General features: G+C 40.2%; 1 protein-coding gene across 1 annotated transcript in view; it reads right to left on the bottom strand.

The window, feature by feature from the left end:
- The window catches only part of LOC127447692 (partitioning defective 3 homolog B-like), a 466,221-nt gene extending 450,306 nt beyond the window's left edge, over positions 1–15,915 (bottom strand). Inside the window, 2 exon segments of the mRNA XM_051709699.1 lie at positions 14,958–15,208; positions 15,675–15,915. Coding sequence (XP_051565659.1) covers positions 14,958–15,074 — 117 coding nt within the window. The 5' untranslated portion in view covers positions 15,075–15,208; positions 15,675–15,915.
- Positions 15,916–26,943: the final 11,028 nt, after the last annotated feature.

Below are 26,943 nucleotides of genomic sequence, written 5' to 3'. Positions count from 1 at the left end.
GTATTTTGGGCGATGGGGCGGTCATCAATATGGGGGATAAACACATAAAAAATTGGGTTCTGACAAGTATTATGATTGGCAGGCAGATTATTTTAAGGGGATGGAAGTCAGCTGGAGTGACCTCGTTTCCGGAGTGGTGTGCGGAGATGGGGAGGGTGGCAGCTTTCGAGGAGGTGTCATGTAGAAGGCTGGGGTTTGGGGATTTGTTTGATAGGATATTGGGCAGTTATTTAATGTTTTTGGGGGACTCTCGGGGTGGGGCTGTGGAGAGAGAAGTATAGTTTTAATTATGTATGATTATTCTATTTTCCTTTTTTCTTTTTTGTGTATTCTTATGTATATGTGACCACAGCGGTGTTCGTTGGGGTCAGGGTGGATGGTGATTGGGGAGGGGTAATAGTGTGAGTTAAATGTTGATTAAATGTACTGTATATATGTTGTGTTTTTCTTTGTTTTATATATATATATATATATATATATATATATATATATATATATATATATATATATATATGAATCAAACTAAAAAAAATTAGGTTTCTTATCAGATGTAGTTTTGTTGTCATTTCTCCCAAAGACAAACTCTGCTGAGATTTGTCACATGACTCAGTGCGTCAAAAGTTTAACCCTTTACTGACAGCCCAGAGCATCCTGAACTGAGATCATTCTGTTTAAATAAAATAAAATTATGCAAAGTGCATAGCGAAGACAAAACACACAGTCCACGCAGAAGGACACGGGGTTGCACGATCTTTTGTGCAAAGAGCATAACGTTTTAAAGATGCATGTCAAGTTAAATATAGTTCAACTTTTTAAAACATGTCTCAAGAAACCTGTGTTCTGTTCCATTTTAGGGCACTCTGTCCAGCTGTTTTTGAACACAACAATGAGTGTATTTTCATGCACACCAATACGTTGATAATTCCCAAAAATCAGCTTATTTAAAAAAAAAAAAAATCAGACAAAGCAAGAAAACCACATTTACATGAGATTTAAAATAATCTTGTTATTCTCTTCTTCTGATGTCAAACCGCGAGAGGCATGCGCACAACACTTGAGTACACAGGATAAGAATGCCGTTGCATGTTTACATACAATGCAAAATCAGTAATGGGCAAAAATCTACCCATACCAATCAGTTTATTCTTATGTGGTTTAAGACTTTACACCAATAAAGGAAAGCAGTTTAATGCCTTTACATGATAACACACGTTGTCAGCTTAATAGGCATAGGCCTAATCGGTGTTAGAACATGCATGAAAACATGCTCAATAAGAAACTTGCCTGATCGGGGTCAGGTGAACCCAAAACCAGCCTAAATGTTCTAAGCTTCCTGTAGACCGATTAGTCAACCAGTTGTTCAATCAACCCACCAACTAGTCGATTTTGAAAATATGAAGTTTTGCACATCCCCACCATTCACCTAGTTTGGAACGGTTTTCACTGAGAGCTGACGCTAAACAACTCTGTCTCTGAGGCGAGTCATGCTAATTGTTTTCTCTACTGGCAGACAGCCAGGCTTTTCCATGATATCAGATGCTTTGGCAGCCAGCTCAGCACTAGTGCATCTGGCATTCTTGAGTTTAATGAAAAAACAGCAGCACAGCTCCAGCCTACATTTGCCTGGGTAATTATGTGTCCTTTTTCAACGGCCTGATAACTTCCTGAGTGACTCCCAAGCACTTCCTCCACCTCCTCTGCTAAAGGTCTCACACTCAAACAATTTACTGCCTCTGGCAAAGGCTTGCAGACATGCTGAGTATTCAGACTCAAGCACTTTCCACTTATTTTTCCAGCCCGGAACATTGTCGAGCATATGGCTTAAGATCACAGGCATCTTTTCTTCCTGCTGGAAATTGACAAGTCTGGGTCAATGGAAATAGGGATGAGCAAAACTACATAAAACTACATATAAAATCTGTTAAACGGAGAACAACAGAACAAAGCGGTCACAAGCATTTTTAAAAGTTGGGCTATTTTCAACTTGACATGACATCTTAAAGGAATAGTTCACTCAAAAATGAAAAATGTCTCAGCATTTACTCACCCTCATGTCATCCCAGATGTGTATGACTTTCTTCTACAGAACACAAATGGAGATTTTTTTAAATATATCTCAGCTCTGTTGACCTATTCAATGCAAATCAACAGAGTCCAAAACTCTGAAGCTTCAAAAAACACAAAGGCAGCATAAAATAATAATAATAATTCCTTACATTTATATAAAATTTTTCTAGGCACTCAAAGCGCTTTACATAGTACAGGGAGAATCTCCTCTACCACCACCAGTGTGCAGTATCCACCTGGATGATGCGACGGCAGCCATAGTGCGCCAGCACACTCACCACACACCAGCTACTGATAGAGAGGAGAGTTCAGTGATGTAACCAATTTAGTGATGAGGATTATTAAGAGGCCATGAAAGATAATGGCCAATGTGGGGAATTTGGCCAGGACACTAGGGCTACACCCCTACTCTTTACAAGAAGTGCCCTTGGATTTTTAATGACCACAGAGAGTCAGGACCTCGGTTTAACATCTAATCCAAAGGACAGTGCCGTTTTACAGTATAGTGTCCCCATCACTATACTGGGGTATTAGGACCCACACGGACCATAGGGTGAGCACCCCCTGCTGGCATCCCTAATACCTCTATAAAAGTAATTCATATGACTCCAGTGGTTAAATCCATGTCTTTAGAAGTGAAATGACTGGGTGAGAAACAGATTCTTCCTGCAATTCACATTCTTCCTGTATATCGCCACCTACTGGGCAGCAACTGCGCTCTATTCAGAGTGATAGTGATAGCTCTTGTACACTGATGTATGGCACTTTAAAAGGGCTGAAGATTAGTGCAACTAAATCTAGGCCATTTCTTATTCACTTTAATCCTGTAACGCATTAAATGCATAATTACACAGCTGCAGGAAAATGTTGCAGATCAGCATAACAAAAAAATGAAAGACTGTGAGCTGCCGAGGCTTCAATGGCGATGGAGGAAATCTGATAATTAACAACACTTCTCGGGTCTCCATCATGGGAATGATAACGCAGAGCCAAGTAGTTGTGCACCAAGCTGTGACAGGTAGTTAAGAGGTTAGTCTGCAAATATGGAACACAGAGAGCAAGGCTACAGCTTAACCACTATTAACTTACAGGCATTTGGAAAAGTTTAGTACCAGCAGTACATCAAGGCCTGGATGCAATTAGGCTGTCCATACAACTAGGCCAAAGTGAATAGGGAAAACCATCCAGTAAAAGAGCAGGCAACATACTCCACCGCAAATTACAAACCAAATGCTACTAGTAGCATGTTGATGCTTAACAAGAGAGGCTGTAATCTAGCTAACGTGAGATGTCCAGAGGACAAGTATTCAAAACCGATAACCGCAGCCAGCTGAGGTATCTCTAATCACTAAGCTTTCTGGTGTGATCCATACTAAACACCAGTTATTGAATAAATATGAATAATTATGGATCTAAAATGCTAAATTTTATTTAAAGTAGAGAAGAGACGGGAGGGCTGGGAAATGGATCAGCACACAATGCAGGCCGGAATCTAACTGGATCTCCTGCTTAAAATAAGTGCTTTTCCACCATCATGCCTCTCTGCACAGTTAGCTTGCCATATTCAGGACAGTGAACCACTCCAGTGAAGTGCCTATATAGTGACGCTGCGACTCACAATTGGTCACTTGCTCAGTCAGTCCATTCTTATCTTGATTTTGCAGCACAACAGTGGAAAAAGTAACCGTAACCATGCCAATGAACCCGGATCTATACAAGAAATATTTGGCCCGATACAGGGTTGCTGCAGAGTTTTTCAAATCAAATTTAAGACTTTTTAATCAATACCGTATCCCCATACCAAAACAAACCCACACAATCTCCAAATAAATCGCGTATCACAGACTCTTAATTAGACAGGGGCACACAGTCAACATGGCCGTAACATTGCTTATCAGTAAAACAGGGTTGGATGTACTGTATGCAAGTTTAAAATACTCAAGACATGTTTTCCACATATAAGATTTTGCTGATACAATAATGTGTTGAAAGGCAATTAATCTGCCAATAGTTTTTAAAATTGTAAGCCTGTAATAAATGCAACCAAAATACCAATAGCCAGATGAAAAAAAAAAAAAAAAGATGCGATTCATAGTGCGGAACGTTTAACTTTAAAGGCAGAAATACACCGGGGAATGTATGCGCTTCACTGTTTCCAGCTGCTCATTCAAACAGATAAGGAAAATAAAACATCCTACAATGATCTACAGCGTATTACAATATAAACAATTAAAAATAAACATTTTCATATTTCATCAGCTCTATATCATTATCATCAACAGATGATCATTAGTGATCTCTTGTCATTAATTTCCGATATGGCTTAATGATTGTGAACTGCTCTGCAACAGCTGAAAACTCTCACAAGCCCCCATGTGCTTGGAGAAAATACAACAGTTTTCAAGGATGCAGCGCATTCATTTATTTAATTAAATCATATTCTTTTGAAGTTTGATAATCACATTAGGTCATACCACGATTCCTGTCTTTCCGCAACAAATTTAAGACCTCTTTAAATGATAGTTAAGACATTTGTTGTATCATTTACAATATTTAAGACTTTTTATGACTTTAAATTTTGGAAAACTGAATTTAAGATATTTTAAGACTTTTTAAGGATCCACGGGAACCCTGCGATAGTGGGAACACAGACCAGAGCACATGTGCTACTGCTAAGTAGGGCTTGGCGATTTATTGAATATTCACTATTTATTTGCGATGATTGTATTTGCTGCCGACATAAAATTAGGCAAGACTGTGAATATTGTAAGGATTTTAATCAGTTCAAAATCAATTTGCAGCATGACTTAATGTTCATTGAAGTCTTTAATTGGATTAAAATATACAGTATTAAAATGTATACAAAATTTTTTTTTTAAATCTTATTACAATTTTTTATAATTTTTTAACTACTTCCCAACAATGGTTTGGTTAAAATGTTGTTTCCTCTGTTTGGAGAAAAAAAAACTTTAAGCCATTTTAAAGCAAATACATAAATAAGACATCTTAAACCATCAGTAAATAATTTTTTTCTCTAGCTGTATCTTTGAGAATGGAAAGAATTTCCAGCTAAAGCCTCAGAAGCATTGATTGTGAAGGTCTGAGGACACAATACAAATGATCTTTTAGGAATCCAGACACAAAACTTTTATCATTTGCAAGAAAAAAAAAACTTCAGGGGGATGCAGAGAAGACACTCTATATCAGATAAAAAGAAACCTTATCTGTCTTTGTGAATGATGAGCTTTACAAACATCAAAAGCAAGCTCAGCATGTGCGTTGCAAGTCTATGGTAATAATTGAGAAAGCTATCAGACACAGCAACTCCAAATCATTCATGCATGTTTAGCAAAACGCAAAACTACATGCATTCAGGTTTTCCGCCAAGTGTTGAACTTACTGGCACTGAATTAAAGCACCATGTGGCAGCGCCGAGAGGTTCATGAAAGGTTCAAAAACCACACTGACTGTAGAGGATGTTAGTAATTCCGCAAACATAATGCTCCGTTTGTTCTGCGTTTTCTGATGAAAGCAAGAGACATGATTTGTGAAGCCTCCCTGAATTCATGAATAAATGCAACATTATGACTGAACTCTATTAATGAAACTTCAAGGGAAATCTGAAGGACATTAGTTACCATCAGCTCTAAATCATACAGTCTCACAGGAAAAAGAACCAAGTAATGAAAACAAAAATAGATTGTCGTTGACCAAAAGTCGCTGTCATATTCTGCATATCGATGCCCCCTTCGGCATGTCGCACCACCGTTTTGTGGCCCATTCGGCCCGTTTCTTGGCCGGCCCACCGGCCCGCCCGGTTCTCCCAATGGCCAGTATGCCCCTGATCGGCCCCAAAGTGCGTCGGCCCACTGGAAAAATACCCAGTATGCCAGATTACCAATCCAGCCCTGACTAAGGCTACAGGATTATGATCAAAATCATTATTGTTGATCATCTCACTTGATATTGTATTTGGAATAATATCACTAACAAGAACTTGCATTGAAATACTTTTTATGTAAATGGTACATCTGCATGCCATATTCTTTAGGTTACATGTCAAAAACAAAGCTGAGAACTGAGTTCCTGAATTACTTCACTGCCATTTCATACATAAGTAACTCAATTTCACATTTGCCATTAGCAGCATGATAAACCAAACTGTTGTTTACATTTTGAATAAACTATACACAAAGCAAGCCATAGACATGTTTGTAATTCGTTCAATGCTCACAGTTTAAAATATTTTTTGTAAATACTCCAATCATGATTATTAAATAATCACTTCAAATTCCAATCACATAATATGCAATAAAGGGAATTTTAAGCAAATAAATAAATGCCATCAACATTTCAAATGTTCAGAGATCTGAACATTTCAGAACTCTGATGCCGGGTTCACACATCCTCCGTGATCGTGGCGTGAGCGAGGCGTGAGCGGCGTGGTCGCGTTGGATGTTCACATTGGCCACGTCTCTTCCATGAGAAACAGCAGTGCCTCTGCATAGGAAATAAAGTTATCTATGGGGTCCTACGCCAATTTTATTCTTTAATAAGTTCATAATAAGATGAGGTTATTGCTGCTTCAAGGACAACAGTGGGCAGTCACGTGCACTTCATCTTTATCAGTACACTTGGTTGTGATTGGTTAATGTGTCTAAACTGTACACTTATATACATTGGTGGCCAAATGTTTGGAATAATGTACAGATTTTGCTCTTACGGAAAGAAATTGGTACTTTTATTCACCAAAGTGGCATTCAACTGATCACAATGTATAGTCAGGTCATTAATAACGTGAAAAGTTACTATTACAATTTGAAAAAAACTACTTCAACTACTTCAAAGTGTTCTCATCAACAAATCCTCCACATGCAGCAATGACAGCTTTGCAGATCCTTGGCATTCTAGCTAGTGCCCGACTGATATATCAGTCGGCCGATATTTTACTGATATGAAAACGTTTTTTCAGAACATATAATGCAGAAAACAATGCTTTAGAACTGGTGTCATAGCATAGTTTGTCCAGCAGAGCGTGCTCCGACTCCATTGTTTACAGAGCTGAACTGACGGTGGCTCTGCAGACAGGGCGGAGTTGAGCGGTGTCATCATGGTAAGTTATTAACTAGTTTGTGAAATACATACTGGAAACTTAATAAACAATGACCCCATAATTTTCTCTTTTCAATATAACTAATATAACGTTAACCTTGTCCCTGACAACCATGTCACTCATGTCTGTTTGCTGTTAGCCAGCTATAGTTTGTCAGTGCATTAAGTAATGTAGCAGATTGAAAGGTAAACGTCAGAGCATCTTTTTGTAGCTCAGCAGACAACGGTGCGGTGGTGGATTTTGTCTGATGAGTGTTGATTTCACGCTATGTTATTACCTAGTTGGTGAGACACAATGCTGGAAAGTAAAATAAACAACGTCCGTCTTTTACTCTCCATGACAACGAGCTTATAGCTAACTAGCTAATCACGTAGGTACTTTCATTGTTGTCAGCTAAGTGGAAGCTAATGTGTAAACATGTATTCACCAAACTGTTTTGTTAAGGATTCACAGTTTGGTACTCCCTTCAACCAAACAATTCCAGTCGTTGCATTTACAAAATGTAATATTTAAAAGTCTGGTTTTCCACCGCCGAATGTTTCCCCTGAACTTGTATAGCAGCATACAGTGTAATACTCGGCAGTATTAATATAGTCAGCATTTGACTGATACTAAACAGTAATACTGATGTTTATTTAGCTATTTGTTTTATTTTATTTATTCTTTGTTTTAATGGTCAACATTTGACTGATACTAAACATACAGTATTGATGTTAAGCTATTTATTGTATTTTTATTTATTCTTTATTTTAATGGTCAGCAATTGACTTATACTAAACATACAATACTGATGTTTATTAAGCTATTTATTGTATTTTTATTTATTTTCTCAGTGTTCATTTTGTTGACAATGTATAATAATAATGTCAAATATTCTTTGATAAAAATATTTGTTTAAGACAGCAGCCTTCGGTGCTAAATCTGTGAAAAATCCACACAGAAAAGGTCTCTTTTCATTCCAGCTCAAAAATTATATTATATTATGATATTAATATATCAGCCACCATATCGGTAATCGGTGCATTTTCCCTCTCTAAAATCGGCATCGGTCTCAAAAATCCCATATCGGTCGGGCTCCAATTCTAGCTGTCAGCTAGACACCTCAAGCTTCCTCTAGCACTTGTCATAGATGTGGCTGTCTTATCGGGCACCTTACAGTCTAGCTGATCCTACAAAAACTCAATGGGGTTAAGATCCATAACACTCTTTTCCAATTATCTGTTGTCCAATGTCTGCGTTTCTTTGCCCACTCTAACCTTTTCTTTTTGTTTATATTTCTTTGCAATTCTTCCCATAAGGTCTGCACCCCTGAGTCTTCTCTTTACTGTTGTACATGAAACTGGTGTTAAGCGAGTAGAATTCAATGAAGCTGTCAGCTGAGGACATGTGAGGCATCTATTTCTCAAACTAGAGACTCTGATGTACTTATCCTCTTGTTTAATTGTACATACAGCAAAAATAGGCTCAATGCCGAAACTATCCGCTCACTGCCGCGTCTGGGACACTTCACCTCATGACTCACACTCGCAGTGCAAACAGTGTCATCCGTTAATATGGGCGCCGAAACGAAAACGCGCCGCTCACGCCTCACTTACAGAGGATGTGTGAAACCGGCATGAGTGTCACTGAGCCGCACCGCAAATGTCAACCAGAGCAGCTCCTGTCTGGAAGAATCACTTCTCAAGCACTCTGATGTGTGCGCCTTCAGCAGAGGCTCACGCCAAACTCCCGTGAAAATACAAACCAACAAATATAAACTTCGATAGTGAACGCAAAGCGCTCCGGCTTCATTTAAAAGGATCATCTAATGGCAAATGTTCCTGGTCATAGCGGGTTCATACATGCAGTGATGCAGAGGAGGAGATGCGCGCTTACTCTTTTTCTGTGGAGTGATAAAATGATGAAATCTCAAAGATTTTGCTTCATGAGAAATAAGGGCTCGTGGGTTTAATCAAAGAGCATTAAAATAATGTGTGAAAACGAAGAAATTATAATATTACAATATTATATTATATAATAAAATAAATATATAAAAAAATATATTTTCGTTTAAAAAAAATTTTCAATAAAATGAGTTCTGAAATCAACAGTGCACATGTAAAATTGACCAAAATTAAAGTTGACCAAAAAGAGAGACATTTAAGCTTTTAGAAATATTTTGATATTTAAAACATTATTCATGTCATTCATCAGTTTTTAAAGCCTTAAAAGGAAATCATACATCCCTATTTTATTAGTTGATTTATATGTTTGAAGATAAATATGTAAAAATGACTTCTTAATGTGTATGATGCACACATGCACCTTAAGAAATATGACAATTTATATGACAATTAATCGTGAAAGCCCTAAAAGAGACAATTAATCGTCATACTCGCAATTATTTATTTGACAATTAATCATAAGTCAAATTGTATAATCGTGACAGCCCTAAGTTGTATCTATATCAAATGTTGATGTAACGGTAGACCTATATGAAATGCTGTAATTTACACTTTCTACAACTTTCCAATTGCAGCAGCTGTCATTTTAATCTCGATTACTATTCAATTGGACCCTCTTCTTTGTCTTCTGACCCTGACCGATTGAGGCCAAAAGTAAAGATACTCTGCAAGGGCAAACATCAGACAACCACCCTGGCCTGGAAATAAGGCCCTGGTGAGAACAGCCAATCAAGATCCCTCAAGCAGCTCCATCCATCCTCACTGAGCCCTCCCGGGCATCACCAACTCACACGTCTATTCCTCTGAGACTAACAGCCAATAACACTGGGCTGATGGGAATAACAAACACACTAATAAAGGCTGGGCATGCACATAAACGTGTCTGAGTGAAAGGATGTGCCTATACCAAATAAAAAAAATTGTCTGAGCTCAGCTTGACACGCAGTGGCCTCTGTGAGTAAATGCCTGTTAAGATCTTGCACGCCGATGGCATACTAAACCCAAGCAATACCCAGATATGACCAGCAATCTCAAGACACCGCCCTGACCCGCAGAATTCATTGCATGATATTACTCTGATACGCGACAGGGTGCAATACAAGGCCACCGCCACCCACAGTCTGATCAGTACTCGTACCTGCATCGATACAAATTGCACAGACCATCTCCCATCAGTCAAATTGACCACTCTAAAGACAAAGCAATAGCACACTAAACTGTAAAGCGAAGAAGTCCCGCAGCAATCTACAATCACATTTAGGACTAGCAGCTCCCGGAGAGATGCAGGATGAAAAGCCTGTTGTTCATCCCCACCAGTCCACGGGGGTCTGAGAGAGCAGGTGAAAATGGGTGCCACTCAAACTGATGTACTATTTAAATAATGAAGCTCAAGCAGCAATGAGGGAGACGTCTGATGAGAGGGCACAGGGTCAGTGTTCAGGGGAGAGACTGGCCGCCATATTTTAACTCTGATTTGCATTCATCAGAAAGAAAAATTGGACAAGGCACTTCCGCCCCCCAACTTGTGAACCCTTTTTAAATTTTACAATAATATTGAGACAAGGTCGACATTTCAGCTCCCATCAGGAACCAAGGATGTGATTTTGACTAACAGGTTTGAAATTAATGAATGAGGACTTTTACAGTTCACTCAGTGCCATAAGGAACAGCATACATTTTTGAACAGCCTCTAATTAAATGTAAACCCAACTATTAAAAAGGGGCTGTAATATAGCGTGTGGTAGTCCCTCTGTGATTTTGCCAATTTTGTGTTCAAATATGAGTTAATTAGCTGACATTAAGTCGATTGCAGTTAGTGAAGGAACAAATCCCATAAATTATTATTAACCTTTATAAACATATAAAAGAAGAACACAAACACATTATGGCCTTAGTTCATCTAAAATTCAAATTCTGTCATCATTTAATAACCCTTATTTCATTCCAAATCAGTTCGAGGAGATTCAGCAGAATGTCTAGGCTGCTCTTTTCTACACAGTGTAGGTACACAGTACAGTGACCAGGGCCTGTCAAGCTCCAAAAAAGCACCATCAAATTACCACAACAGTAGTCCTTATGACTTGGGCGCTATAATTCAAGTCTTTTACACATAACTAGCTTTGTGGTTCTGCTTTTTTTAATGCTACCTTGCTTCAAATCACTTTTGATTAAACACTTTATTCTCTTTCTCTACATGTCTCTAAGTTATAAACAAAACATTGAAACAAAAAGCACATTATTTACTCACATTAAGGTATTCTTAACTTACATTAACTGAATTCTGAATGCAGCTTGTCCCTGTGTCAAGCTTTTAAAGGAATCGTTCACCCAAAAAATTAAATGCTTTCATCATTTACTCCCCCTCTTGCCATTACAGATGTGTGTGACTTTTTCTTCTGGAGAACACAAAAGAGATTTTTAGAATATCCCAGTTTTGTGAATTGTGACCAACACTTTGATGCTCCAAAAAGCACATAAAGGCATCATAAAAGTAATCCATAAGACTCCAGTTGTTTAATCCAGCGTTTCTCAAACTGTGGTCTGCAGACCCCTTGGGGTCCTTTTCAAATAGCCAGGGGGTCCGTGGAAAATACCTGAATTATAAACATTGTGTTGCAATGTTGTAATCAAATAAGCAATAAAAAAAGCAATAAAAAAAACTCAAACTAAAGCCATTGACTATTATAAAAATACGACATAACAGAAGTTTAGAACAATATATTCAAACAGCCTATATAAAAAAGTTGTATATTCTGGAACACAAATTGTGGAATCCGCTTATTCCCATGGTAACTGCCGCAGTGACTTCTATGATTGGTGAATGAATCTCACATAAAGATGACTTGGCAGGGGAGCCAATATTAGCTCATTTCATTGTATTTGTGCAGTATATAGTATATATTTATAGTATATAGTACATATTTTCCACTTCAGTGTAACTGTCATTTATGTGAATATAAATCGTGCAATGCTCACTGCCAAACAGAAGAGAGCCTTTATGATGTAGAAATACTTGAGAAAAATGTTTCCCATTTTTACTCCTTTTATTTGCAGAAAAGCAAAAAGTGACAGTTAAAAATGACATGATAATTTGACACAATGAATAATGATTAAATTGTGTTATTGTATCATTACTGTTGTTTAATTATGAACAATATGATATTATGGGAACAAATAAAAACAAATGAATCAATCCTGTTTATTTTTCTTCAGAAGAACATGGTGCTTTCCTCATGCTTTGACAAGGGGGAAATTATAATAATTTCAGTATAATAATTTCAGATAATTTCAACAATATCAGTACTGTTTGAGCTTTGTAGTGTTCTTGATGATATTTCTTCGCCCTGCAGATGGCACTAAAACCAGAAATATCCAACGGACTGTCTTCCGAAGTTCATCTTATGGTGTTTGTTTTGCTCTCTTTGATATGAATCACTTAAGCTGTATTTCTAACTTGTAATTGCTTTACAATGGCTGTATGTAAGTCAAAGTCAAGTTTATTTATAAAGCATTTTAAAAACTTCAGTGTAGAGCAAAGTGCTGTACATTAAGTGTACATCTAACACAATACCACAAACTTACATTCAAAAGCTCTTGCTCTAACAGCATACTGCCCTACCTCAGCTTTCCAACCTGGCACCTTTTAATGGCCCAAGCAAGGCATTAGGTATTTAGGCATTTTATTTCTAGCAAATTTGAGAGATTATGTTAGAGCTAATTTTGATGGAGCTTTGAAATCACCTGAAAATACAACACAGCAATTTCGGATTGCTAGGTCTCAATTTTTCAGGTATTTACAGTTGTGCCATTTACTTTGTACTATTCTTGGTGGTAGTACACAGCCCCCTAAAGCTGCAGACATTCTCTGTATGGTGCTTACAGCCATTGAAAATGGTCATAAATCATCAGTGTATTATTCCTTGTTGATTAAGGGTCTTGGTGATGGGGCCTTAACAGCTCTTAAGAGGTTATGGGAAAGAGATTTGAACTTGGTATTGGAGGATGGGGAGTGGGAATTTAAAAAAAAACATTTAAATTATGTCTAGGGATGCAAGGGTACGCCTTATTCAGTTTAAGATTTTGCATCTTGGTTCAAGCTTGGCTTGGTTTAAAGGACACACCTATCTGCTGGCGATGTCAGTTGGAGGATTGAGACATAGCCCATGCTCTGTGGTTCTCTGCCAAGATTCAAGAATTCTGGTTAAGAGTCCAGAGTTTTATCCGTGATGTTTTAGATACTCAAATATCATTCTGCCCCAGACTACGTATGCTGGGTGATGGGGCTGTTATTAAAGTAGGTGACAAATATACAAAAAGCTGGGTCCAAACTAGTGCAATGATTGGCAGACAAATAATTCTTAGATTATGGAAGTCAATAGGCACTGAATGAATGGTTCACCGAATTGGGCAGGGTGGCGGCATTCTAAAAGATGTCATATAACCAGCTTGGCACATTCGATGCACAAGTTAAGAAATGGGACAAATACATGACCTTTCTGGAAGGCTCTCGGTCAGGGCCATGTGTAGAGAAAACCTTTTTTCTCTCTCTCTCTTCATGTTTATACGAGTATACTCAGGCTCGGACCATGGTAATGTTTGTTGGGGTGGGGTTGGGGATTGGGAGGGGGATAGGGAATTAATGGGGGTTAAAGGGGGATAATGGCTAACGCTGTGCATGTGTGTTTTGCTTTGTTCTGTACTGTGCTTGAGAGTCAATCAATAAAAATGTTAATCTGGAAAAAACACAATGGAATAAAACATTTCCAAACATAAAACCAAATGTAATGTCATTTAAACACTTTGCACACAGAAGCCTCACACAACAAGACAGCAGTGCTTGGCCGTTATGCAAGGTTCATCAGTATTAAAACTTATTGGAACTAATTAATTACTGAGATCATTTTTATGTGCGTGAGAAACCCTGGTTTAATCAACATCTACTGAAGTGATCTAATCAGTTTTGGGTGAGAACAGACCAAAATGTAATCCATTTTTCACTATAAATCTTGACATCAGCAGTCTCCTCGGCAAACATGATTTCATGCTTGATTACACTTCCTAGCACCATCTAGCGCTCAGCGCATGTGTCAAGCACTAGGAAGTGTAATCGAGCTTGAAATCATGCCTAGAGACTGCAATGGCAAGATGTACAGTGAAAAAGGCGTTGCATTTTGGCCTGTTCTCACCCCAAACCGATTGGATCGCTTCAGAAGACATTGATTTAATCACTGTAGTTTTATTGATTACTTTTATGTTGCCTTTATGTACTTTTTGGAGCTTCAAAGTTTTGGTACCCATTCAATTGCAATATATTGACCAACAGAGCTGAGATATTCTTCTAAAAACCTTAATTTGTTGTCTACAGAAGAAAGAAAGTCATACACATCCGGGATGGCATGAGGGTGAGTAAATGGTGAGAGAATTTTCATTTTTGAGTGAACTATCCATTTAAGATGAATAATCAAGTTAGTTGCAAATGTCCGATATGTTTTTTTGTTTTTTTTTCAGCCTTGCAGATAGTTGCTTTTAACAGTAAATACCAATGTTTGGCTGATACATGAGTGAATCTCCACACACAATAAAACAGATGAAAATTTAAGCCTTCATTTGCTTGAAATTTTCCACTCCACCGTAGCTCTAAAATCTCGTTCTACACATTTTCAAACTTGGTGAAGAGCAGCTTGGAGTCCTTGGAGATTCTGCACAACAATTTCTTTTGCATTTCATGGAAGAAAGAAACTCATACGCATTCGAAACAACATGAGCATAAGCAAATGTTGACAAAATTTTAGTATGATTAATTCCTTTAAACCTAATAAGGTCATAATACTCACCTGCTCCAGTAGTTTTCTGTATCTCTGGGTGGCTTGCTGGATGAGGTCCCGGACCGTCCATCCTTCCTTACATGGGACAACTACACCAGTCCTTCCAAAAGTCACTGTCACTTTCATTATTAATCCAAAAATGGATGGATATTCCAGATGTGTCCTTAAACAAACTCCACCAGCAGCAACAGGTGTTTATCTCCAGCCAAACTGATCTTCTGCATCCAACTTCACAGCATCAAAGATGACATTATCCGATTCTAGAAGTTAAAACAAATAAAGTAATCTGTTTTAGTTATGTTTACTAAGTAAAAGCGTTTGTAGGAGTGTTTACTAAACTGTTCACTACAAGTGCAGCATGAAAAACGCATGTTAATGAACGGAAAGAGTGTAACGAAACATTATGGGGTGTGTGTTGCGTAGAAACAGTCAGCCGGAGGGAAAAGTAAGAGAGCCATTATAATAAATAAAAAAATGTTATTATTATTATTATTATTATTATTATTATTACTACTACTACAGGTCGAGATTGATGGTATGAGGGTGGTAAAGGACCCGTTCACTGTTACTGAACACAGGCGGCTAACTGGTTAGCTCTAATAGCAACAGTTCTTTAAACTCCATGCAAACTCTTTAATAAAAATGCATTGCAACGAGGTATTTTTAACAGTTAGCATATACGTTTGTATGTATTTATACAGGCCACCAAACCAGTTTTGCACTTACTTGGGAAATAAAAGATGGAGATGCAAGGCGAGCAGGTTAGCGGCAAAAAGTTTGGCGACGAGTTGTTGAATAAACTCAGAAATCATGCAAACATAATGCCTTAAGAAAAATGCCACACTATACTGATGACCCTCAGAGGAACGCGCATTTAGTAGTGAAACCGAGCAAGTGTGGATGTTGTATGCATCAGTATTTTCCCGGGATGGAGTTGCATGCCTTTCACCATTCCTGATGTTCCCAGCAGCAGTGTTATCCCAACGCAGAGCTGGGCCAGGCACTGGAATTTTATTAAAGGGCCAGAACACACTCTGCACACGGACGGCTGCAGGACAGGACGCACTCATCCCTATGGGTCGAAATGTATGAAACATATCCTAAATATTGTTATAATAGCCTCACTTTTAATACCCCACATTGTACGATATGACGTCATTTAGAACACTGTGCTGTTTCCGATGGTAGCAATAAACCATATCCTTAAAATGTATTAATGCATATATTTACCCATAATATACATAATGTAAATAGGCTACAATTCAAAATGCAATGCACATATTTTTGTAATACCATATAAATTAGTTTTATGGTACTCTGCTGTTTCCAATGGCAACCATGAACCATATCCTAAATGGTTCTTTTTTTTTTTCTAATAGGCATAAATCCCTAATAAAATCCATGTTATAATACCCACTGTAATACCATTGTATATATGGTATTCAGATGTTTCCAAAGGCAACCAATCATATATAGGCCTATATAGGCAATACCAATATTTGTTTAATACCCACAGGGTCAGAAATTAAAGGGATAGTTCTCCCAAAAATGAAATGTCTCTCATCATTTACATTCATGCCATCCCAGATGTGTGTGACTTTCTTTCTTCTGTGGAACACAAACTAAGATTTTAAGAAGAATATTTCAGCTCTGTAGGTCCATACAATGCAAATGAATGGTGACCGGACATTTGAAGTTCCAAAAATCACATAAAGGCAGCATAAAAGTAATCAATACGACTCCAGTGGTAGGGTGACCATACGTCCTCTTTTTCCCGGACATGTCCTCTTTTTCGGACCTTAAAAAAGCGTCCAGCCGGGATTTCTAAATTTGCGAAAATGTCCGGGATTCGGCTTTAGTTGCATTATGATGTGCATCTGGCCTAATACTTCATTGTGTGTGCACGCATATTTGCATTGATTTAACCCCTCTTTGTAAGTCCCGCCTTCTCGCACACCAATTGGTCGATTATAAGAGGCTTGCAGCAACTATTGGCCAAATTCCCGCCTGTCAATCAATCTCTCCGCGAACGCGCGAAGCGCTGTTGTGTTCGGCATCAAACAGTTGCTTGACAGTAGCAGCAAATGACAGCTGAGTGGAAACAATACCCAAACGAAAGTGCAAATTTACAGAAGATTTGCACAAAAAATTCCCATGCTTTCATCCAGGTCGAGATCCGTGGGAAGCAGAATGTATGACATGTAAAGCTGGCACTTATGTGTCAGTTGCTAATAAAGGTGCAAGTGATTTAGAAGCACACATTAGCTCTGCAAAGCATAAAGGGTCAGCAAAAGGTGAAAGTTCATCAGGTAAATTAACGGACTACTTTTTGCGACCAGGTATATTTGTTATCACAGTGCCTCATTTTCCATGGCCATTCAAAATAATAGTACTAGTAAATGAAGGTACACTCATGGCATCACATATTTTATTTTAGTACATGGACATTCAAAAGAATGTTGGACATTTTTATTTATTTATATATATTTATGTTATGCTAATAGAGTCTTTTTTACTGTATTAAAGTTTGCATTCGTTCACACTGTTTTGAACACTATCATTCCATCCCACCCCAATCCCCCCCAAAAAGGTGTCCTCTTTTTGGAAAACCAAATATGGTCACCCTAATCTATCTATCTGTCTGTCCATCCATCCATCCGTCCATCTTTCTGTCTGTCTGCCTGTCTGTCTGTCTGTCTGTCTGTCTGTCTGTCTGTCTGTCTACCTGAGCAATAAACACTATATGCTGGTAGATTAGTGTAACACAGTGTAATATCTGTTTTCTGGGTCATTAATTAAAACTTTCCCTTGAAAAACTTTCAGATGCTAATGAGACCCCGAAATGAATGCAGAAAACTTTGAGGTTGGTGTTGAATAATTAAAATGTGTCCAATGAAATAATACTTTGCAATGCAGACATTATATTAGCTTGAGAAATAGATTTCATGAAGGAAGAATCAATGATATTAGTTAAACAGAGTGCAGTTTCTACATGGAGCCTCCCATTTTTTATTGAACCTTGGTGATATACAAGAGTTAGTTATTACAGTAAGAATGGTTGAGCTATGCATTTTAATTGTGCAAATCAATTAATTGAGCAGGCTTTGTTTATTGTAGTGGTGTATTCAGGAGAATTATATTATCAGCTATTCAGATGATTACACCATCAGCACATTTTATTTTTAGAAGCAAAACACCCCAAAATCCAGAGATAATGGTATTCAACAAAAACAATTTCCATTCCACTGCAATTCGATTTTGAACATTGCCCTCATGTATTCAGAGCTTACTAGAATAAGCTGGTTGAAAAGGTTCATAAACCTATCAGTGGCACCATCAGAACATTGCTGTGCTTGTTTGAGAGTCCCGACCAGCCCTAACACAGCAACACTGACTCAATAAATGGGGCACGACTCTTTGTTTGTTTGACCAATAGCAGATGGAAAACGTTTTCGGGAGAGCTGTTTGAAAACAGCCCTTGTTTTGCAGTTCTGTTTGGTGATGCAAACAGAATGACAGAAATGGCACAATTCAGATTTTAGTGCACAGTGGTGATCTCAATTCATAGATTGCTATGTGCATAAAATTAAGATTCCTCCCATCTAATAAGGTATGTATACACATGATATATACTGTATATTTAAGATATGCTAAATAAAATATGCTGGAAATGACATGACACTATTAATACACAAAAGTGGTGAGAAATGCAGGAATCTAGTGTGATACTTTCAATGAAATTTAGATTAGTTACACTCTTGTTATTTTTGTTGTTTGGCATCTCATGTGTGTTAATACTTTAAGTAGCCTATCTTGTTACTTTGTGCACATTCTTTTCAAAGCACAGTATCGGTACTAAGTTTAAACTGAAAGTATATATATACAGGTGCATCTCAATAAATTAGAATGTCGTGGAAAAGTTCATTTATTTCAGTAATTCAACTCAAATTGTGAAACTCGTGTATTAAATAAATTCAATGCACACAGACTTAAGTAGTTTAAGTCTTTGGTTCTTTAATTGTGATGATTTTGGCTCACATTTAACAAAAACCCACCAATTCACTATCTCAAAAAATTAGAATATGGTGACATGCCAATCAGCTAATCAACTCAAAACACCTGCAAAGGTTTCCTGAGCCTTCAAAATGGTCTCTCAGTTTGGTTCACTAGGCTACACAATCATGGGGAAGACTGCTGATCTGACAGTTGTCCAGAAGACAATCATTGACACCCTTCACAAGGAGGGTAAGCCACAAACATTCATTGCCAAAGAAGCTGGCTGTTCACAGAGTGCTGTATCCAAGCATGTTAACAGAAAGTTGAGTGGAAAGAAAAAGTGTTGAAGAAAAAGATGCACAACCAACCGTGAGAACCGCAGCCTTATGAGGATTGTCAAGCAAAATCGATTCAAGAATTTGGGTGAACTTCACAAGGAATGGACTGAGGCTGGGGTCAAGGCATCAAGAGCCACCACACAGATGTGTCAAGGAATTTGGCTACAGTTGTTGTGTTCCTCTTGTTAAGCCACTCCTGAACCACAGACAACGTCAGAGGCGTCTTACCTGGTCTAAGGAGAAGAAGAACTGGACTGTTGCCCAGTGGTCCAAAGTCCTCTTTTCAGATGAGAGCAAGTTTTGTATTTCATTTGGAAACCAAGGTCCTAGAGTCTGGAGGAAGGGTGGAGAAGCTCATAGCCCAAGTTGCTTGAAGTCCAGTGTTAAGTTTCCACAGTCTGTGATGATTTGGGGTGCAATGTCATCTGCTGGTGTTGGTCCATTGTGTTTTTTGAAAACCAAAGTCACTGCACCCGTTTACCAAGAAATTTTGGAGCACTTCATGCTTCCTTCTGCTGACCAGCTTTTTAAAGATGCTGATTTCATTTTCCAGCAGGATTTGGCACCTGCCCACACTGCCAAAAGCACCAAAAGTTGGTTAAATGACCATGGTGTTGGTGTGCTTGACTGGCCAGCAAACTCCCCAGACCTGAACCCCATAGAGAATCTATGGGGTATTGTCAAGAGGAAAATGAGAAACAAGAGACCAAAAAATGCAGATGAACTGAAGGCCACTGTCAAAGAAACCTGGGCTTCCATACCACCTCAGCAGTGCCACAAACTGATCACCTCCATGCCACGCCGAATTGAGGCAGTAATTAAAGCAAAAGGAGCCCCTACCAAGTATTGAGTACATATACAGTAAATGAACACTTTCCAGAAGGCCAACAATTCACTAAAAATGTTTTTTTTATTATTTATTTTTTTTATTGGTCTTATGATGTATTCTAATTTTTTGAGATAGTGAATTGGTGGGTTTTTGTTAAATGTGAGCCAAAGTCATCACAATTAAAAGAACCAAAGACTTAAACTACTTCAGTCTGTGTGCATTGAATTTATTTAATACACGAGTTTCACAATTTGAGTTGAATTACTGAAATAAATGAACTTTTCCATGACATTCTAATTTGAGATGCATCTGTATATATAAACTCCTTAAAACCTTCTGCACACTGGGCATGTCAATTGGGATAAATTAGTTTGAGGTTCATTATGAGAATAATGTCATTAGAAGTCACTGAAAATATTCAATGTCATGTCATTCAAAAATATTTTCCAAAGACTGAATGTCATAATAGCTGCATTTAGACCAGTTATGGAAATTTGACCTGCTATTTGTATGTAAATTACCAATGTACAGTATATTTGACATTGGCAAGCAATGTGTTTACATATCCTTGATGTGCAATATTGCTATGATTTTAAGGCATTAGCATTTGGCCATGTCTATACCACTGATTAATGTATGAATTAAATGTACAGAAATTGGCTTTGACGTAGAAACAGCAGCCAGTTATTTGCTTTAAATAGCACTTAAATAGCAGGTTTTGTGAATAAGGCACAATTTATATCAAGCCTGAATTACATAGAGAAGGCATGTTTGTGCACTGAAAAGAATGGCAATTTAAAATCTCCAAATTTAAAGCAATATTTCAGCATATTTAGCACTTGGTTAAAGAGAGAGTTCACCCAAAAATAAAAATTCTCTCATCATTTACTCACCCTCATGCCATCCCAGATGTGTATGCCTTTCTTTTGATGAACACAAATAAAGATTTAGAAGAGTATCCATTTCGGTCCTTAAAATGCAAGTAAATGGTGACCAAAATTTTAAAACTCAAAAAAGCACATAACGGCAGCATAAAATAATCCATACGACTTTGGTGTTTTAATCCATTTCTTCTGAAGTGATATGAAGTGTGTGTGAGAAACAGATCAATATTTAAGTCCTTTTAACCATAAATCTCCACTTTCACTTCCACATTCTTCTTTTGTTTTTGGCAACTTGCATTGTTCATGCATATCGCCTCCTACTGGTCAGGGTGGATGCACTTTGCACGAAGAATGTAAATCGCCAAAAACAAAAGAAGCACAATGTGAAAGTGAAAGTGGAGATTAATAGTAAATTAAGTGTCGTATGTATTACTTTTATGCTGCCTTTATGTTTTACTTCTAAAAATCTTCGTTTGTGTTAAGCAGAAGAAAGAAAGCCATACACATCTTGAATGGCATGAGGGTGAGTAAATGATGAAATGAAATTCTTAGTTAGTGTCTTTTTTTTTCTCTAATTTAAAAAAAAAAATCAAAAGCAAGATATAAAATCATTTGCCAATCAGTTAATAAAAAAATAAAATAAATAAAAACAATTTTCCCTCAGAATGAAGCTTAATTTTCTTGCCTCATCAGTAAATGAAGCATAAACCCCACTTAATTGTGTTTTGTATTTGTATTTCTATGAAAATAAGACTTAATATCTTATGATATTTTCATTCTCAAGTACTTTAAATGTATCTTGTTTTAAGGATGTTTAGATATTTTTACTGGAAAACAAGACAAAAATATACTGGAAGATGAAAATTTGCAGTGAAGCAGGTTTTTTGAAATACCATGATCAAAAGTGGTGCAACTGTTTAGTGAATTTGCCCTTGCGTGCCTTATACAAAACACATGAGAAGGCACATCAGCCCCCACAGGAGAGGCAATGATTGGTAACTGGGGTTGATTTGTTTCAGGTAATAAGCAAATACAATATCAAATTCAAAGTAAAGCATCTTAAATAAAAGCATAATCATTTTTCCATAAAATGGAGGTAGGATGTGCAATGAGCATTGAGAGATTGCATTATGAAGCAGAACATCTGTAATAGGAGGTGTGATCTACATGTGTTTTAGGTCTGCTGGGCTGCTTGTCTAGACCTGACCCCTGAAGATTCACTCTCAGTGTGCCCAGCGAAGTGTAAATGTACTCCCACTGTTCGGAAGAGATGGCAAAAACAAATCGATGTGTCTGTACAACATGTCCAAACGAGGAACCGCAGCAGGGGGTGATCGTCACTGAAGACTTCCCACTGAAACATTAGATTTTCCCCTTTAATTTCCATTTACATGGAGTTTTAGCAGTACCAGCATCCAACATACCCAGGGATTGCCCATTCAACAGGAAATGACTTAATTAACCACATGGTGGGTGGGGGAAGGAGACACAACAAACACCTATCATGGTAAAGAGCGATTCATGTTTAAATAAGGAGGGTGGACTTGGAAATAGAATTGTTGTCTTGTTTTAGTTGGTTGTCACATAACCTCACTACATTTGTAATATGACCTCATCACATTGCATTTGTAATTCATTGAGTGGCGTCATTTATAATCGTGGGGGGGGGGGGGGGGGGGGATTGTGTAAAGATGTCTTCTGGCAGTCAAACAATGAGTCAAGAAGGAGATCTTAATCGGGTCATGACATGCCTTTTTTTATTATTTCAATATGTCCTTGAGGTTCATTTATAATATTAATAAAGTTTTTTGCAGGAAAAAAAGACAGTCATATATTTGTAAAACATGATCATTTTCCACCCTCATTCTAACCCTCTATCAGAAACGCTCGGTTTTGGTGCTGCTTCACCTTTAAGATCTGACAGTAAACGCCCACTGTTCTGGTTGGCTCTCTGCTCTTGACTGACCTGCTCTCTCCTCTTATCATCTCACTGCTCACCACTACTGGGCAGGGCTACAGAAGTAATAAGGTAAAGTTGGCGTTGATGTGTTGTTGTGCAGGCGGTCAGATGCAAATGTATACCACAGTGTGACATCACAATGTTGAGGAAGTAGATAACAAGTCGTTTTGGCTGTTTGGTTTCACTTCCAAAAATGTTCTTTTTGCAGTGAGGAGGAAGTTTTGAGTTCTGAAATATTTTGTATGTTTTTATAGTACAATGTCAAAAGATCAAAGAAAATTTGATTCCTCATGTCATGACCCCATTAAATTCATGGCTGATGTTCCATCACACTGGAAATGGAAGATCAAGCCAATTGCAGTTTTGGAATACAGTATTCCACTGTAAATGGTAAACGGTCCACGTTTGTCTACAGCTAATTTTCGCAAATGTAGATAATGCATAATATATACATACATAAACATACATAGACCCCAGCCTTAAGCAAGCAGATGCAGCATTCAGATCACATCTGAGAGAAATTGTCCTGGTTACTTGTGATCCTTGATGTAGGGAACGAGACGTTGTGTCAATGTAGTGACACTAGGGGTCATTCTTTGGAGCCCGAAACACCTCTGGTCTTTGATAAAAGTCCAATGAAAATTGGATAGTGGTACTTGCATACCACTACCCCAAACATACGGGTATAAAAGGAGCTGGTATGCAACCACTCATTCAGGTTTTGTGCTGAGGAGCCGAGACAAGGTCCCGGCCATTTCAGCGGGTAGTCCAGCGTTGTGGCAGGAGGGACAAAATGTCTCGTTCCCTCCATCAGGGAACGGAGGTTACGCAAGTAACCAGGATGTTCCCTATCTGTCACTCACTCGGCGTTCTGTCGATGTAGAGACACTAGGGGTCCCTATATGAAACGCCACAACTGGCTGAACTGTATTACATGAACTGGTGGTGTGTGACGGGCAGACCACTGTGTGCCTCGTAGCCAGTGCACCAGGCCAACACGTAACCTCCCCCAACGCTTTTATGAGTGTCGAACGGCCCTTCGGGGACAAGTCGACTGCCCAAAAGATAGAGACAGGCTAGCCCAGTCGTGGCCTCTTATCTTCTCTTTTTTTCCTCTCCCCCCAAAAAAAAGAGTTAACTGACTGGGGCCACCAGGTCTACGTCGGGGGGGTGTCCCTCCCAAGGGGAAGACACCGCGGAGACCACACCCCGTCCAGAGAGAAGGGGGGGTATTTGAGTGGAAATACGTCACATGGTCTTGCCGAGCTTTGTCGGAAGTATGTCATGTGGAGAAGTAGGGTGCTACCAGGACGACCTGATCCTCGTCCCCCCTGACCTTGCACAGGGTCCGTGCAAGTAGGCTCACTGGGGGAAATGCATATTTGCATATTCCAGGGGGCCAGCTGTGTGCCAGCGTATCTATACCGAGAGGTGCCTCATTCAGGGCGTACCAGAGCGAGCAGTGGGAGGATTCTTGGGAAGCGAACAGGTCTACCTGTGCCTGCCCGAATCGACTCCAGATCAGCTGGATCACCTGAAGGTGGAGTCTCCACTCTCCCCTGAGGGTAACCTGCCATGACAGCGCGTCCACTGCAGTGTTGAGGTCACCCGGGATGTGAGTGGCTCGCAGCGACTTGAGGTGCTGCTGACTCCAGAGGAGGAGACGGCGGGCGATTTGTGACACACAACGGGAGCATAAAACGCCTTGACTGTTGATATATGCTACCGTTGCCGTGTTGTCTGTCCGAACTAACACATGCTTGCCCTGGATCAATGGCCGAAACCTCCGCAGGGCAAGCAGAATTGCCAGCAACTCGAGGCAGTTGATGTGCCAACGTAGCCACGGGCCCGTCCAGGAGCAGGCGGCTGCGTGCCCATTGCATACGGCGCCTCAGCCCATTTTGGAGGCATCTGTCGTAACCACGACGTGCCTGGAGACATGCTCTAGGGGAACGCCTGCCCGTATAAATGTGAGGTCGGTCCAAGGGCTGAAGAGGCGGTGACAGACCGGCGTGATGGCCACGCAATGTGTCCCACGGCGCCATGCCCATCTCGGGACTAGAGTCTGGAGCCAGTGCTGAAGCGGTCTCATATGCATCAACCTGAGCAGAGTGGCCACCGCTGAGGATGCCATATGCCCCAGGAGCCTCTGAAACAGTTTCAGTGGAACCGCTGTTTTCTGTCTGAATGCCTTCAAACAGGTCAGTACTGACTGTGCACGCTCATTCGTGAGGTGCGCCATCATCGAGACTGAGTCCAACTCCAAGCCGAGAAAAGAGATGCTCTGAACCGGGAGGAGCTTGCTCTTTCCCCAGTTGACCCGAAGCCCTATTCGGCTGAGGTGCGAGAGCACCAGGACCCTGTGTGCACACAACACATCACGAGAGTGAGCTAGGATTATCCAATCATCGAGATAGTTGAGGATGCGAATGCCCACTTCTCTTAACAGGGCAAGGGCTGCCTCTGTGACCTTTGTGAAGACACGAGGGGACAAGGACAGGCCGAAAGGGAGGACCTTGTACTGATACACCCGACCCTCGAATGCAAACCACAGGAAGGGTCTGTGTTGAGGTAGAATAGAGACGTGGAAGTACGTGTCCTTCAGGTCTACTGCCATGAACCAATCTTGATGCCGGACACTTGCTAGAATGCGTTTTTGCATCTGCATCTTGAACGGGAGTCTGTGTAAAGCCCGGTTCAGTACTCAAAGGTCCAAGATTGGCCACAACCCACCGCCTTTCTTCGGTACAGTGAAGTAGGGGCTGTAAAACCCCTTCTTCATCTCAGCCGGCGGGACAGGCTCTATCGCACCCTTCCGAAGGAGGGCAGAAATCTCCACGCGCAAGGTAGCGGCGTTCTCGCCCTTCACCAAGGTGAAGTGGACGCCGCTGAACCTGGGCAGACGCCTGTGAACTGAATCACGTAGCCGAGTCGGACGGTCTGGACCAGCCATTGCGACGGGTTGGAAAGCGCAAGCCACTCGTCCGAGCTCTGGGCTCCGGGGACCAAGGGGTCAATCTCGTCGGATGTACCAGCAGGTGAGGCCTTGCGGCGGGGCGGAGCCTGAGGTGCCACGCCGTGTTGTGGCCGTGCTGAGTTCAGGGACATCGAAGCACTTACCTGGCTCCTTGTGACCACCCCCGGTACAGCCTGGGATGGGGGAGGAAGAGGCCTGTCCTCGTGACCCGTGGAGACCATCACATCGGGGCGGATTTGTGCCACAGCTGGGTGTGCAGGGGCGGTGAGACCGCCGCTGGAGCGCCAAACCTGCCAAAATGGAATGGTGGATGGTGGTTGTGATGATGGCTGTGCGCACCGGCTATGTGACCCAGGGAACAAGGAAACCGCTTTTTTGCTGAACTGTTGGGCGAACAGATGTCGCCAACCTGGGAAATGGGGGCACCAAGGAACTGTGCCTTGTTGGCCTCTCCCATCTCGACCAGGTTGAGCCAAAGGTGGCGCTCCTGTTCCACCAAAGTGGACATCGCCCGCCCGAGAGACCGCGCCATGACCTTCATCGCCCGGAGAGCGAGGTCGGACGCCGAGTGCAGCTCCTGCATCAATCCTGGGGCAGAACTATCCTCGTGCATTTTCTTTAGCGCCTTGGCTTGGTGGACTTGCAGGAGAGCCATGGCATGCAGGGCGGAGGTGGCTTGTCCAGCAGCACTGTAGGCTTTGGCCATCAGGGATGACGTAAACCTACAGGCCTTGGGCTTTGTGCACCCACGCCAGGTGGCAGCACTCTGCGGGCATAGGTGTACCGCGAGCGCCTTATCCACTGGGGGGATAGCCCCTGGCCGCCCCACCATCGAGGGTAGTGAGGGTGGGGGAGCTAAAAGATCGGGACCGGGCAGTAAAAGGTGCCTCCCACGACCTTGTCAGCTCCTCGTGCACTTCCGGTAAGAAAGAACTGGGGCGGGGCGTGGTTGTGAGTGCCTCCACGAGCCCAGGAACCAATCATTGAGCCGCGAGGGTTCAGGGGAGAGCG

The sequence above is a fragment of the Myxocyprinus asiaticus genome, chromosome 11 (genome assembly GCF_019703515.2).
Source record: "Myxocyprinus asiaticus isolate MX2 ecotype Aquarium Trade chromosome 11, UBuf_Myxa_2, whole genome shotgun sequence".
Lineage (NCBI taxonomy): Eukaryota > Metazoa > Chordata > Actinopteri > Cypriniformes > Catostomidae > Myxocyprinus > Myxocyprinus asiaticus.
This window is presented reverse-complemented; position numbering and strand designations above follow the sequence as displayed.